Source organism: Schistocerca gregaria, chromosome 2 (assembly GCF_023897955.1).
Source record: "Schistocerca gregaria isolate iqSchGreg1 chromosome 2, iqSchGreg1.2, whole genome shotgun sequence".
NCBI classification, from domain to species: Eukaryota; Metazoa; Arthropoda; class Insecta; order Orthoptera; family Acrididae; genus Schistocerca; species Schistocerca gregaria.
The window spans coordinates 714,426,310-714,441,674 of NC_064921.1; the positions used below are offsets into that span (position 1 = coordinate 714,426,310).

Genomic DNA, 15,365 nt, shown 5'->3' on the forward strand with positions numbered 1-15,365 from the left:
CAGTTGCAATGACCACTGAGTTCAGATGGCTCAGGTCAGAGCAACTGCCTAGTAAGCAGGAGCTGTGGGTTTGAATTCCAGTCCAGCTCAAATTTTCAATTTTCCCCTTAGATTTACATCAATGCTCACTCACAGCCAATGTCTAGAATTCAGTGTCTTACTTCTTAGTTGCTGCTGGATCAAGAATGGTGTCGCTCTTTTGGACACTTTAAACAGGTGAAAAATTTGTGGAAGAGTATGAACTTAAGAACATGATTCAATACCACTGAAGCAAAAGCAATGACAACAAGTGAAAATCACACCCTTTAGCAATAGAAGTAAAATATAACAAAAAATACTGTAGGCACCAGTAAGTCAAACAATGTATCATGCAATGCCAAATCTCATGAGATGTTTGAGAAAAAGAAAAATAAAGATGATCGTATGATTTGGAAACAAAAGACTGGCTCATTTACTGCCATTTATTACCAGCTCTTCTTTATGTCAGCGTTATTTAATTTATTTCAATTTGTCCATGCTTTGGAAAGCATTTTCAGTACCCCTCTTTTCAATTCTGAAGTCTCACTCCATGAAACAAGGAGCTATACTTGTGAATGTAGGCTTTCCTGGTGAATACTGCTGAGAAATTCTATTTCTATGAGTGTCACTCTTATCATCCACTTATAAAATGTCAGGATTATGTTAGTGTCTCATATGAGCGGCAGCCATCTGCCCCCACCCCTCCCCCCTGACGTGGGGCTCATGATCCATGGTGGGCAACAGACCGCCATTCGACTTTATGTGCAGTCAGTGTTGCCAAGACTCACCATGCGTCAACTGCTGGGTGCAGTCTCTGTGTATACCTGCCAGTGCAGTGTTTCATGTCAAACTTACCTGGTAGCCCTGATCCCTGTTGACAAGACAGTCATGGAGCCTCTCTTCATGGACAATTGCTGGGCCACACGCATTTAAAGTAAATCCTATTTATCAGGAGTACAAAGCCTGGCCTTCAGTTTGGAAATCACCCAAACCCTCACAAATTTGTCTTGATAAATCAGCATAAAAATAAAATTTTGATCTTTCATACTTTTTGTTGAAAAGCTGTCAGTACACAAACATTTTTAATTTTAATTTAGCTGCTCCAACATACCCAAATCCAGCTGCCACCACCACTGTTTGATGACAACTCAGGACTGGTAGAACGTTCAATAGGGCTTCCATGCCTATTTGAAATGCGACTCAACTCCGAATCTGAAGTACACCCACGATCATTTGTCAAGTCACTGTTTTCTTCACGTGTTAATTCACCATCGGACTTGCCAGTTGCAGAACACAACCCTAAAAAGTAAGTTGAAAATTTCACTAACTAAACTACAGAAAAAAATGAACATTGTGTTTTCTTGAAAGAATTATTACAGGTGTTGTAACGGAATTATATAATATCTATAATCTACCAAATATAACAATATAAGGACAAATAAATAATTCACAGTGTGACTTCTAACCAAACTCTTGCAGCAGTATTTTTGGGTGCAAGTACAGTTTGATGAACTGTCTAGTCATTGTCAGTAGAGAAACACTCCATCATGTTACCCAACCATGATCTGCTGGTTGTAAAAACAAGGATTAACCTAAACCTAAGTTACTTGTGTTACAATACAATCAAATGCCATTCATTGGGAAATTTCTATATGGTTATTATATGCAACATTTGACACTTCCCAATCACTTGGTAAATCATGTTTGTTTGTGGGCTGAAAAATGATTCTTTTATGGACCAATTGCACTGACAGATTTGAGTTAAAGTTACCAGATACACAGAACACAGCAGTGATTCATATTCATAACCCAATGTTGTCTAATACTGAACACAACATTCCTAAAAAAAAAAAAAAGGTCGCGAACACTGATGCACATTTCTCTGTAGATTTTCAAAACAGCCAGAACAAAACACACAATGATCAACAGTTATCCGATTACCGAACTCAGATCACACTCCAGGATATGTCCTGACTTAGTGAACAAAATTGTCTAGAACCATTTGCTCTTGAGAAAATTTTTCATCAAATGAATATAAAAAAAATTAAAATTCAAACACACAAGAGCAGCATCGACATATATTTAGCAGTAAGGTGAAAGCAGTTACTTGTTGATACCAAGCTCTCAAATTAATGTGCATAGTGTTCAGGTATGAAATGGGCTATGATTGATTTTGAGATGTAAAAATGAAAAACCACAGAAATTGAGACAGTTGGTAAGAACATGAAGAGGGATATGTTCAGTGCTTGTGATCTGCTGATATAAAACAACATTCAGGTGCATGCAGCAAATTTTACTGTAGTACACAATCACTGCAGGAGCCAAACAATCCCAGTGACTGGAAAAATGGGCAGGTCATCTCAGTTTTTGATAAGAGTTTTTGAACAGATGTACAAAACTATAGCAGTATAATGCTGAAGGCAGTATGTTGTAGAATTTTCTAACACATTTTGTGCTCACATATTATGAGATTTCTGAATGTCAAAAACTCCAGGATTTCACAAACATTGATTCTGTTGAACTCAGGTTGCTCTGTTTGTCTACAAGACCCAGAAATAATTAGCCATTGGCATCCAGTTCCTTGATTTTCAGAAGGCATTCTCTAATGAACTAAATCCAAGCATACAGAATATCAGGCACACTTTGTGACTGGACTGAAGAATTCCTAAATGAAGAAAAAAAGCTGAAATACAGAATGTAGCATGTCATTGTTAGCAGAGAGGTATCTTCAGACATAAAAGTAATTCATACATACTCCGAGTGAGTGTTTATTGATAACATATTTAAGTGATTAACACTGCTTGATCATATGGTAATGTAAGCACAAGATAAACCAATGCAAATGTAACATGTTAATACATTAATAACCAGTGCAACCACCATAATGTTAAATTCAAGCAAGCAAACATGCATGTATTGCATTGTATAGGTGCCAGATGTCAATTTGTGGGATGGAGTTCCATGACTGTTGCATGTAGTTGGTTAATACAGGGATGGTTAATGCTGTTTGTGGGTCATGCTGGAGTTGTCATCCGATGATGTCTCTTGTTGACACTCTGTGTAGAGGATGTTGGGTTTGGAGTGCCCCCAGAATTTTACAGAGGTCTGGAGACACTTGTGTTCCAGCCATTTCAAACACACATTATTTTAAAGCAGGGCGTAAGGATGAGCATGGGATACTGCACCCATTTATTGTTTGTGCAGGTGAAACTGGAACGGAGATAATACATCAGTGCTGGCAAGTGTCCAGTGCGACCTGCCAAGAATAAGCAAATACAGCCCTGAAGCTCTGTGGCCGGCTGCAACGAGTAATGTAGCATTGTATTGTTAAAAAACAAATGGAGAGACTCGAAATAGTGACTGTTTATTATACGTTGAACTGCCGTTGAGAGTACGTGGATAGTCAGCCATGATAAAAGCTTATGTATTAATAGTGTTCAAAATGTGTACTTAACTGATTCTGGGTGCCCGGTAATGTGTGGGCTTACGCCATAAAGTTTAGTGTTTTTTTTATTTTTATTTTTTTAAAATTATTTTTTGTAGTAAGTGGAAATAAGTATGTTCTGATGCATTTAATGATATTCCAAGAGTAGCATATTTTTTAAATAAGAAGAGAGAGAGAGAGAGAGAGAGAGAGAGAGAGAGAGAGAGAGAGAGAGAGAGAGAGTGAAAATTTCCCCTTCCTAGAAGCGTCCGGTGCTAGCAGAAGACATCGGCGCTGCAAGAAAACAGAACCAGCATTCTTCAACAAGTGCACGAAAACACTTAAGCTGTATAGAGAGAGCTTAACGTTACACCGGGCCACCACAGGTTACAATAATGGTATGAGAGGGAGTGTTATTCTGTCGAATCACCAGATGAACATACAAATTTGCAGTCAATGCATGCATGTTAACCACAAGAGTGCTCCTGCTGTCATATGAAACCATACCCCAAACCATAGCTCCAGGTGAGGTCAAGTGTGTGCAACATGCAGAAAGGTTGGTTGCAGGCCCTCACCTGGCAACCTCCTAACCAACACACAGCCATCACAGGCACCAAGGCAAAACCAGCTTCCACCAGAACATACAACAGACCTCCAACCTGCTCTCCAATGAGCTCTCACTGGGCACCACTGAAGTCGCAAATGGCAGTGGTTTGGGCTCAGTGAAAAGCACAGCACAGGACATCTGGCTAAGAGCTGTCCTTGAAGTAACTGATTTGTAACAGTCCGTTGTGTCACTGTGGTGACAACTGCTGCTGAAATTGCTGATGCAGATGCAGCACAAAGCACCAATACCAGATGCCAAACATGTAGTCCCACTTGGTCGCCCGGAACTGGTCTTCTTGCAACCATACATTCTTGTGACCACTACAATCAGTAATCAAGTGCAGTGCCTACGCTCCTGCCAAGTCTTTCAGCAATATTACAGAAGGAATATCAAGCTTCTCGTAGTCCTATTACATGACGTCATTCAAACTCAGTGAGTTGTTGATAATGACATCTTTGTTGCTCTAAGGGCATTTCTGATTAGCATCAACTTACTGTGACCAATTTCAAAGGTAATCGACACAAGACCATTACAGCACGTATTTGAAGCAAACCTGATTTGATCCTCATAGGGCCATTATGAGAACCACTCTCATGCAACTGCCGAGAAATCTGAATAGATTTCATCTTTCAGAAGTAGAAACACTTAACTTTTGTTTAGGTCACAAACTCCTTCTTCGTGTTGTGATTTTTTTCCCTGTCAGTGTATATATAAATGACCTGGTGGATAGTGTTTTAGTTCAGTGAAGCTTTTTGTGGATGATGATATACACAAAGAAATCAAAAAACTGTAGTGAAATGCAGGAAGACTTCCAGAGTACACAGACTGACCACTAACACTACACATAAAGCAATCTAACATATTGCCCGTAGACAGGTAGAAAGATAAATTACTGATTGATTACACAATTGCCACGTAATCACTGGAAGCAGTCACATTTTAAGTATCTGGGAATGTGTGTACAAAGAAATTTTAAGTGAAAACACCACATAAAACTTCTCGTAAGGCAGATGTCAGACTTATTCAATGGAAGTATACTACATCTACATCTACATTTATGCTCCGCAAGCCAACCAACGCTGTGTGGCAGAGGGCACTTTACATGCCACTGTTATTACCTCCCTTTCCTGTTCCAGTAGCGTATGGTTCACAGGAACAAACACTGCCAGAAAGCCTCCGTGCATGCTCGAATCTCTCTAATTTTACATTCATGATCTCCTCAGGAGGTACAAGTAGGGGGAAACAATATATTCGATACCTCATCCAGAAACGCACCCTCTCGAAACCTGGATAGCAAGCTACACCGTGATGCAGAGCGCCTCTCTTGCAGAGTCTGCCACTTGAGTTTGCTAAACATCTCCACAATGCTATCACGCTTATCAAGTAACCCTGTGACAAAACGAGCCGCTCTTCTTTGGATCCTCTCTCTCTCTCTCTCTCTCTCTCTCTCTCTCCCCCCCTCCCCTCCGTCAACCCAACCTGGTACGGATCCCACACTGATGAGCAATATTCAAGCATGTTGTTGTTGTTGTTGTTGTTGTTGTTGTTGTTGTTGTTGTTGTTGTCTTCAGTCCTGAGACTGGTTTGATGCAGCTCTCCATGCTACTCTATCCTGTGCAAGCTGCTTCATCTCCCAGTACCTACTGCAACCTACATCCTTCTCAATCTGCTTAGTGTACTCATCTCTCGGTCTCCCTCTACGATTATTACCCTCCACGCTGCCCTCCAATGCTAAATTTGTGATCCCTTGATGCCTCAAAACATGTCCTACCAACCGATCAAGCATAGGCCGAACAAATGTTTTGTAAGCCACCTCCTTTGTTGATGGACTACGTTTTCTAAGGACTCTCCCAATGAATCTCAACCTGGCATCCGCCTTACCAACAATTAATTTCATATGATCATGCCACTTCAAATCATTCCGCACGCATACTCCCAGATATTTTACAGAAGTAACTGCTACCAGTGTTTGACTATATAATAGTGGAACACACAATAAAGGATCCTTCTTTCTATGTATTCGCAACACATTACATTTGTCTATGTTAAGGGTCAGTTGCCACACCCTGCACCAAGTACCTATCCACTGCTGATCTTCCTGCATTTCGCTGCAATTTTCTAATGCTGCAACTTCTCTATACTGCAGCATCATCCACGAAAAGCTGCATGGAACTTCTGACACTATCTACTAGGTCATTTATATATATTTTGAAAAGCAATGGTCCCATAACACTCCCCTGCGGCATTCCAGAGGTTACTTTAACGTCTGTAGACATCTCTCCATTGAGAACAACATGCTGTGTACTGTTTGCTAAAAACTCTTCAATCGAGCCATACAGCTGGTCTGATATTCCGTAGGCTCTTACTTTGTTTATCAGGTGACAGTGCGGAACTGTATCGAACGCCTTCCAGAAGTCAAGGAAAATGGTATCTACCTGGGAGCCTGTATCTAATATTTTTTGGATCTCATGAACAAATAAAGTGAGTTGGGTCTCACACGATCGCTGTTTCCGGAATCCATGTTGATTTCTACAGAGTACATGCTGGGTTTTCACAAATGAAATGATACATGAGCAAAAAACATGTTCTAAAATTCTACAAAAGATTGATGTCAGGGATATAGGCCTATAGTTTTGCGCATCTGCTCGACGACCTTTCTTGAAAACTGGAACTACCTGTGCTCTTTTCCAATCATTTGGAACCTTCTGTTTCTCTAGAGACTTGCAGTACACGGCTGTTAGAAGGGGGGCAAGTGCTTCCGCGTACTCTGTGTAGAATCAAATTAATATACCGTTAGGTCCAGTGTACTTTCCTCTGTCGAGTGATTTCAGTTGCTTTTCTATTCCTTGGACACTTATATCAATGTCAGCCATTTTTTCATTTGTGTGAGGCTTTAGAGAAGGAACTGAAGTGCGGTCTTCCTCTATGAAACAGCTTTGGAAAAAGGAGTTTAGTATTTCAGCTTTACGCGTGTCATCCTCTGTTTCAATGCCATCATCATCCCGGAGTGTCTGGATATGCCGTTTCGAGCCACTTACTGATTTAATGTAAGACCAGAACTTCCTAGGATTTTCTGTCAGGTCGGTACATAGAATTTTACTTTTGGATTCACTGAACTCTTCATGCATAGCCCTCCTTACGCTAACTTTGACATCGTTTAGCTTCTGTTTCTCTGAGAGGTTTTGGCTGTGTTTAAACTTGCAGTGAAGCTCTCTTTGCTTTCACAGTAGTTTCCTAACTTTGTTGTTGAACCACGGTGGGTTTTCCCCATCCCTCACAGTTTTACTGGCACGTACCTATCAAAAAAGCATTTTACGATTGACTTGAACTTTTTCCATAAACACTCAACATTCTGAGTGTTGGAACAGAGATTTTTGTTTTGATCTGTTAGGTAGTCTAAAATCTGCCTCCTATTACTTTTGCTAAACAGATAAACCTTCCTCCCTTTTTTATATTCCTATTTACTTCCATATTCAGGGATGCTGCAACGGCCTTATGATCACTGATTCCCTGTTCTGCACTTACAGAGTCGAAAAGTTTGGGTCTGTTTGTTATCAATAGATCCAAGATGTTATCTCCACAAGTCAGTTCTCTGTTTAATTGCTCAAGGTAATTTTCAGATAGTGTACTCAGTACAATGTCACTTGATGCTCTGTCCCTACCACCTGTCCTAACCATCTGAGTGCCCCAGACTGTATCTGGTAAATTGAAATCTCCATCTAAGACTATAACATGCTGAGGAAATTTATGTGAAATGTATTCCAGATTTTCTCTCTGTTGCTCTGCCACTAATGCTGCTGAGTCGGGAGCTTGGTAAAAGGAGCCTATTATTTGATGCAGCTCTCCATGCTACTCTATCCTGTGCAAGCTTCTTCATCTCCCAGTACCTACTGCAGCCTACATCCTTCTGAATCTGCTTAGTGTATTCATCTCTTGGTCTCCCTCTACGACTTTTACCCTCCACGCTGCCCTCCAATACTAAATTGGTGATCCCTTGATGTCTCAGAACATTTGCTACCAACTGATCCCTTCTTCTAGTCAAGTTGTACCACAAGCTTCTCTTCTCCCCAATTCTATTCAATACCTCCTCATTAGTTATGTGATCTAACCAGCTAATCTCCAGCATTCTTCTGTGGCACCACATTTCGAAAGCTTCTATTCTCTTCTTGTCCAAACTATTTATTGTCCATGTTTCACTTCCATACATGGCTACACTCCACACAAATACTTTCAGAAACAACTTCCTGACACTTAAATCAATACTCAATGTTAACAAATTTCTCTTCTTCAGAAACGCTTTCCTTGCCATTGCCAGTCTACATTTTATATCCTCTCTACTTCGACCATCATCAGTTATTTTGCTCCCCAAATAGCAAACCTCCTTTACTACTTTAATTGTCTCATTTCCTAATCTAATTCCCTCAGCATCACCCGACTTAATTCGACTACATTCCGTTATCCTCGTTTTGCTTTTTTTGGTGTTCATCTTATATCCTCCTTTCAAGACACTATCCATTCCGTTCAACTGCTCTTCCAAGTCCTTTGCTGTCTCTGAAGAAACTATCCATTCCGTTCAACTGCTCTTCCAAGTCCTTTGCTGTCTCTGACAGAATTACAATGTCATCGGCGAACCTCAAAGTTTTTATTTCTTCTCCATGGATTTTAATACCTAGTCTGAATTTTTCTTTTGTTTCCTTCACTGCTTGCTCAATATACAGATTGAATAACATCAGGGATAGGCTACAACCCTGTCTCACTCCCTTCCCAACTGCTGCTTCCCTTTCATGCCCTTCAATTCTTATAACTGCCATCTGGTTTCTGTACAAATTGTAAATAGCCTTTCGCTCCTTGTATTTTACCCCTGCCGCCTTCAGAATTTGAAAGAGAGTATTCCAGTCAACATTGTCAAAAGCTTTCTCTAAGTCTACAAATGCTAGAAACGTAGGTTTGCCTTTCCTTAATCTATTTTCTAAGATAAGTCATAGGGTCAGTATTGCCTCACGTGTTCCAATATTTCTACGGAATCCAAACTGACCTTCCCCGAGGTCGGCTTCTACTAGTTTTTCCACTCGTCTGTAATTAGTATTTTGCAACCATGACTTATTAAACTGATAGTTCGGTAATTTTCACATCTGCCAACACCTGTTTTCTTAGGGATTGGAATTATTATATTCTTCTTGAAGTTTCATACATCTTGCTCACCAGATGGTAGAGTTTTGTCAGGACTGGCTCTCCCAAGGCTGTCAGTAGTTCTAATGGAATGTTGTCTACTCCCGGGGCCTTGTTTCGACTCAGGTCTTTCAGTGCTCTGTCAAACTCTTCATGCAGTATTGTATCTCCCATTTCATCTTCATCTACATCCTCTTCCATATCCATAATGTCCTGAAGTGCATTGCCCTTATATAGACACACTATATACTCCATCCACCTTTCTGCTTTCCCTTCTTTGCTTAGAACTGGGTTTCCATCCGCCATCATACAAGTAGTTCTCTTTTCACCAAAGGTATCTTTAATTTTCCTGTAGGCAGTATCTATCTTAGCCCTCGTGAGATAAGCCTCTACATCCTTACATTTGTCCTCTAACCATCCCTGCTTAGCCATTTTGCACTTCCTGTATTTTTGAGATGTTTGTATTCTTTTTTGCCTGATTCATTTACTGCATTTTTGTATTTTTTCCTTTCAAGAATTAAATTTATTATCTCTTCTGTTACCCAAGGATTTCTACTAGCCCTCGTCTTTTTACCTACTTCATCCTCTGCTGCCTTGACTACTTCATCCCTCAAAGCTACTCATTCTCCTTCTACTGTATTTCTTTCCCCCAATTCCTGTCAATTGTTCCCTTATGCTCTCCTTGAAACTCTGTACAACCTCTGGTTCTTTCAGTTTATCCAGGTCCCATCTCCTTAAATCCCCACCTTTTTGCAGTTTCTTCAGTTTTAATCTACAGTTCATAACCAATAGATTGTAGTCAGAGTCCACATCTGCCCCTGGAAATGTCTTACAATTTAAAACCTGGTTCCTAAATCTCCGTCTTACCATTATATAATCTATCTGAAACCTGTCAGTATCTCCAGGCTTCTTCCAGGTATACAACCTTCTTTTATGGTTCTTGAACCAAGTGTTAGCTATGATTAAGTTGCAGCTTCCTCTTTCATTTCTTTCCCCTCAATCCATAATCAACTACTACGTTTCCTTCTCTCCCTTTTCCTACCACCGAATTCCAGTCACCCATGACAATTAAATTCTCGTCTCCGTTCACTATCTGAATAATTTCTGGTATTTAATCATAAATTTCTTCGTCATCTGCAGAGCTAGCTGGCATTTAAACTTGTACTACTGTGGTAGGTGTGGGCTTCGTGTCTATCTTGGCCACAATAATGCGTTCACTACCCTGTTTGTAGTAGCTTACCCACACTCCTATTTTTTTTATTCATTATTAAACCTCCTCCTGCATTACCCCTATTTGATTTTGTATTTGTAACCCTGTATTCACCTGACCAAAAGTCTTGTTCCTCCTGCCACCGAACTTCACTAATTCCCACTAAATCTAACTTTAACCTATCCATTTGTATCCATTATTATTATTATTATTATTATTATTATTATTATTATTATTATTATTATTATTATTATTGGCAGATGCTACTGAGAGGCACTGTGTAGCACAGTGTGGTTTATTGTTATAACTCTGTGTAGACTCTTAGATGAGTCACTAAATATTTCTTCTAAGAATAATAGGCAAAGAGACAATGAAGGTAAAACTAGTGATATTCAAGACCAATTGTGACTGGAATAGAAAAGTGGGTAAGGGGAAATATTACTAAAGTACCCTCCACCACATATCATACAGTAGCGTGTAGAGTATAGATGTAAAGCAGATATCCAGGAGCTGTGCTGTGAAGGATTTGCTCATACATCCTATAATTTTGTAGTTTCTCTCAATGATTTCCACATTATCTTACAACTGCAGAATTTTATATTCAGTCCACATTTTGATAGTGCCAATGATGCACAGGCCACTCCCAAATCTCTGTTGGTCAGCTTCTGTGACATTGGCATACGAAACTTTATTTTATATTATAATAAGTTTCTCAATGATAGCTACAAATGTATAGAAAAGTTACTTAATAGCTGCAGTACCTATTACACTTTTTCTAAACAACTAAGTATTCTTTTCTAAAGCACTGTGAAAGGATACTTTATAGATAACTTTCCTACTGCACTGTTGTGAGAATCACAATCTATTTAATGCATTAAGTATAATTTTAAAGGATTTTTTAATCAATATTTAAATAGCTGCATTTGTCTGTACATGTCTGGGTCTTTTCCCTCCATCTCCATTTTTTCTAATCCCTTGACAGAATTTTTGAACATGAGGAAGTCCCACAGCTAATATGCGGTTGTCTATATTACTCGTGCTTAAATATTTGGAAGATGGTTTTTCTAACTTCCTACTACAAAGGCTACAACTGTCAGCATAGTGATTAGACCATGGCCTTTTTGTTCACTGAACGCTGTGTGGTACCAAGTTCATGTTTAATTCACATTGCAAATGGCACCACATATGTCATTAGTGGACTTTGGATTTTAGGTAAAAACCTATTTTGTTCATCATTAAATAAAGGCAATAAAAGTTGTACATACATGAATTATGCCAATTTATGATCAAAAAGTTAGGTTTTTAGCACCTAAAAATACCTTATTTGAGGTTAGTAACTAATTGTACCTAAATTTTAAAAATCCAGTTAAATAAAAATTTTTATAACTAACACTCTTTTGTGGTCTTCACAGCTGAAAACTACGCAAATACTTTATCAAAAATTGAAATTTTATGGTACCTAGAATACTTATTTCATGTCAGAACCTGATATTATTGCATTTTTAAAAAATCCTAAAAATACCTGATTTCATGTTAGAACCTGACTGTACCTATAATTTTTTGAAAATCCAGTCACATTAAATTTGTATGACTAAAACTACTCTTCTGATCTTCCTGGCTACTTAGAAAATAGTAACTGACTAACAAATAGTTTGTCTGCATGCGCGAACGTCAATTGTGAGTCAGGCGACGACAGCATATGCCAGGCTGTTCCAGCCCACCCTCCTCCACAGAGAGTTGTTGCTCACTGTGAACCATCAAATAGGCCAGCAGGGCACGGAGAAGCCTTGTGATCTGCCTCTGGCACCTTCCTGCCCTGTTGGAACAGCCTGTTTAAAACATCTGTGCTTTCCTCATTCAGTCGGCCATTGTGCTGCTTGCAAGTGATGAAATATTTCACAGCGACAGTGTATTTGTGGAAAGCCATGGAAGTCTAAAGTAGCCAGCTCCAAATCATCTCTGACTCTTGAGTGGTTACAAAAATTTCCCGATTTATCTACAGGCAGAACAGTTATTCATTACAATGTGTGCAACAAAGACGTAAGTAAAATGTTAACCTTTTATGTGCTATGCCCATTCATTCAGAGAACACTGTTTTTCCCAAGTTATCTTTGACCACACACATGTGAATGCAAAAATATTGTTTCTAAACCCTTAATGTAAGTTAATTTTGCTAAGTATATCTCATATGTAAATTCTTCCACAAAGTACTTCTCATTTCTTTTTGTTTTTAGGTATGTTCTGAACAGAGGTTGCATTTAAGTCAGCTTGTTGCAGGGATTAAAAACTCGGTAAATTTAAAAAATAAATCAAACTCGAAACAAATGTTTGTAACTAAATCAAATGCAACAAACAAAAACAAATTTCATCTTGACCTGTGTCAAGCCATTGTTGCAGCAAACATACCATTCAACGCAGTTGGAAATAGCCAGTTCAAAAGTTTTCTAGAGAAATACTGCCACTGCAGCATTCCATCAGAATCCACATGAGAAAGAACTATTTAGATACTTTATATGAAAATGCATTGCGTAGGATAACGGAAGATATAGGTGATTCACACATGTGGCTCTCTGTCAATGAGAACTGCCAGACAAGATCAATATGTGGCTAATTTGACTGTTGGAAAGTTAGATCCTGACACTCGCTCTGTACCTCATCTGATCTGCAGCATGGAGCTAAAAAAGACTACCCAGGAAACAATTGGTCACTTTGTTTACAAAGCCCTCAAATTACTTTTCCCCAACAGTCTAGATTAAAATAAAATACTTGTAATCTACACCGATGCAGCCGCATATATGACTGCTGCTGTTAAATTGATGAAAGCATTTTACCCAGCCTCGCTCCATATCACGTCTTGCTCTTGCCATGAATCGTGTAGCTGAGATGATGTCTCGAATTTTCACATGTCAATAAGCTAGTTTCAACCATCAAAAAGGTTTTTATTAAAGCATCCACAATAATCCAGTTATTTCTAAACAACTTCCCAACCTACCACTTCCACCAGAACCCATACTTATTCGCAGGGGAACGTGGCTAGAGGCTATGGAATATTACAGCAAGCATTTGGAAGACATTAAAGAGGACGTGAGCATTACTTCAGCTAAAGATCTTCTGAAGGACCCAACAATTTCCAATGACACTGTATACATAAAACCTCATTATGTATTTTTGGTCCATATTATTAAAGCTCTAGAGTGTTCAGGGAAACCAGTCTACATGTAACTGTGATTGATAATAGAGGTGACAGATAAAAATCAATTTGGTCCCAGGTTCTATTGGTATGAAAGTTAGTGAGAAACTAAGACAGTGCTTTTTAAAACCACCACCACCACCACCACCACCACCATTTGGGAGTGAAGAATAGCTGAAAGTAAGTCAGTTATGTAGTTGGCCACACCACACAAATACTGGCTCACACCAGTTTTCATTTCAGAAACTTCAATTATGAGAAGTATAGATTGCTACACACCATAAAGATGACATATTGAGTTGCAGAGAGGCACAACAAAAAGACAGTTACACATTTAGCTTTCAGCCAAAGCCACCTTATGAAAAGGAAAAAGACAATACACATTCAGACAAGCAAGCATACCTCACATGCGCACGACTGCCACTCCTTGCCAGCTTGGACAGAAGTTTAAGCTACTGCTGAAATTTCACCTAAAAGGTTATTTTTCAATTTTATTTTATTTCTTTGAACTTCTTGCCTGCACTCCTTAATGATACTGCCACAATCAATGGAAAGAGGTTACATAGGCTCATTGGAAATGGATGGAATAAAAGTGAAGTGTGTGTGTCCCCACTGGATTTTTCAATTATGGAAAGATTTACATCCATCATGCATAGTAATTGTTTTCCATCCGTAATAAATAACAATGTCACAAGAGTAATCAACAAAATCTCAATTAACTGACAATATGTGATTTCTTCATAGTTAGTGGCATTTTAGATAGAAAGTTTTAAAAGAAAATTATGAAAAAAACCTCTACAAGAGTTTAAAACCTTATGTCTAACATTCTTACTGATTTGCAATAAATCAGAGTTTTAACTATGTGCCCATACTTATCCAAAAGATAGGACACTGGTCTCCTCATGTGACTCTCAAATGTTTGTCATGTATAGTTTTCCTCACAGGTGTACGAATAATTTCAAAAACTCATGTAAATATTTTTAAGCATAAAACGTCAGATAGAATCATGGAAAAACTAACCCCTTAAACTTTATTAACACCCTTAAGATTCTTTAAGGCTAGGATATATATTTATATTGGAAATAGCAGATACACAGTTACCATCCTACTTACATAATGAATAGAAATCACATAGTTCCAATGTTGTGGACATGGAAGAATTAAGGGCAAAATTTGAATTGATTGAGTGCTTTGGATAAGTATTAATTGAGTATGTGGATGAAGGATGGAAAAGACCCACTGTGGTCTAATGACAAAATTTGGAAAATGTCGAGGAAGCAGGGATTGTTGCACACCCCATTCAAAAAGAATGTGAAAATGTCGACATGCTTCTATAACAAAAAGTAAATAAGTAAATAAATAAAAATAAAAAATGATAGGCAAAGTATACAAAAGCTTCCATTGTCACACCTCAGGAAAGACCTTGCTGAAACCTATGAAAATTCTGGACCTGTATAAAAGCACCATGGGTTGAAGGCTTCTATCCATTCACTTGTCAACCAGTCTGGTGTGGAAACAGAAGACGGCAGACTCAAATTGGAAATGGTCACACAGATTCACAAATGAAGAACATGGTAATAGGCATATGTGGCACAGAGAAATGATTGGAAGAGTTGGAAACAAACAGGTCACCAGGTCCAGATGGAAGCCCAGTTCATTTTTACAGAGAGTGTTCTTAGATTTAGCCCATAAGTACCTCAGATTTATCATGTACCTCTCAGAGCACAAAGTCTCAATATTCCTGGGA

At 38.8% G+C, this 15,365-nt stretch overlaps 1 protein-coding gene across 2 annotated transcripts in view; it reads right to left on the reverse strand.

The window, feature by feature from the left end:
* The window catches only part of LOC126334838 (Golgi-specific brefeldin A-resistance guanine nucleotide exchange factor 1), a 290,716-nt gene that overhangs the window by 119,303 nt on the left and 156,048 nt on the right, over window positions 1-15,365 (reverse strand). For both annotated transcript variants that reach the window (XM_049997502.1, XM_049997501.1), the window contains exon 24: window positions 1,130-1,317. In XM_049997502.1, the coding sequence (XP_049853459.1) occupies window positions 1,130-1,317 (188 nt within the window). The remainder of the gene's footprint in view (window positions 1-1,129; window positions 1,318-15,365) is intronic.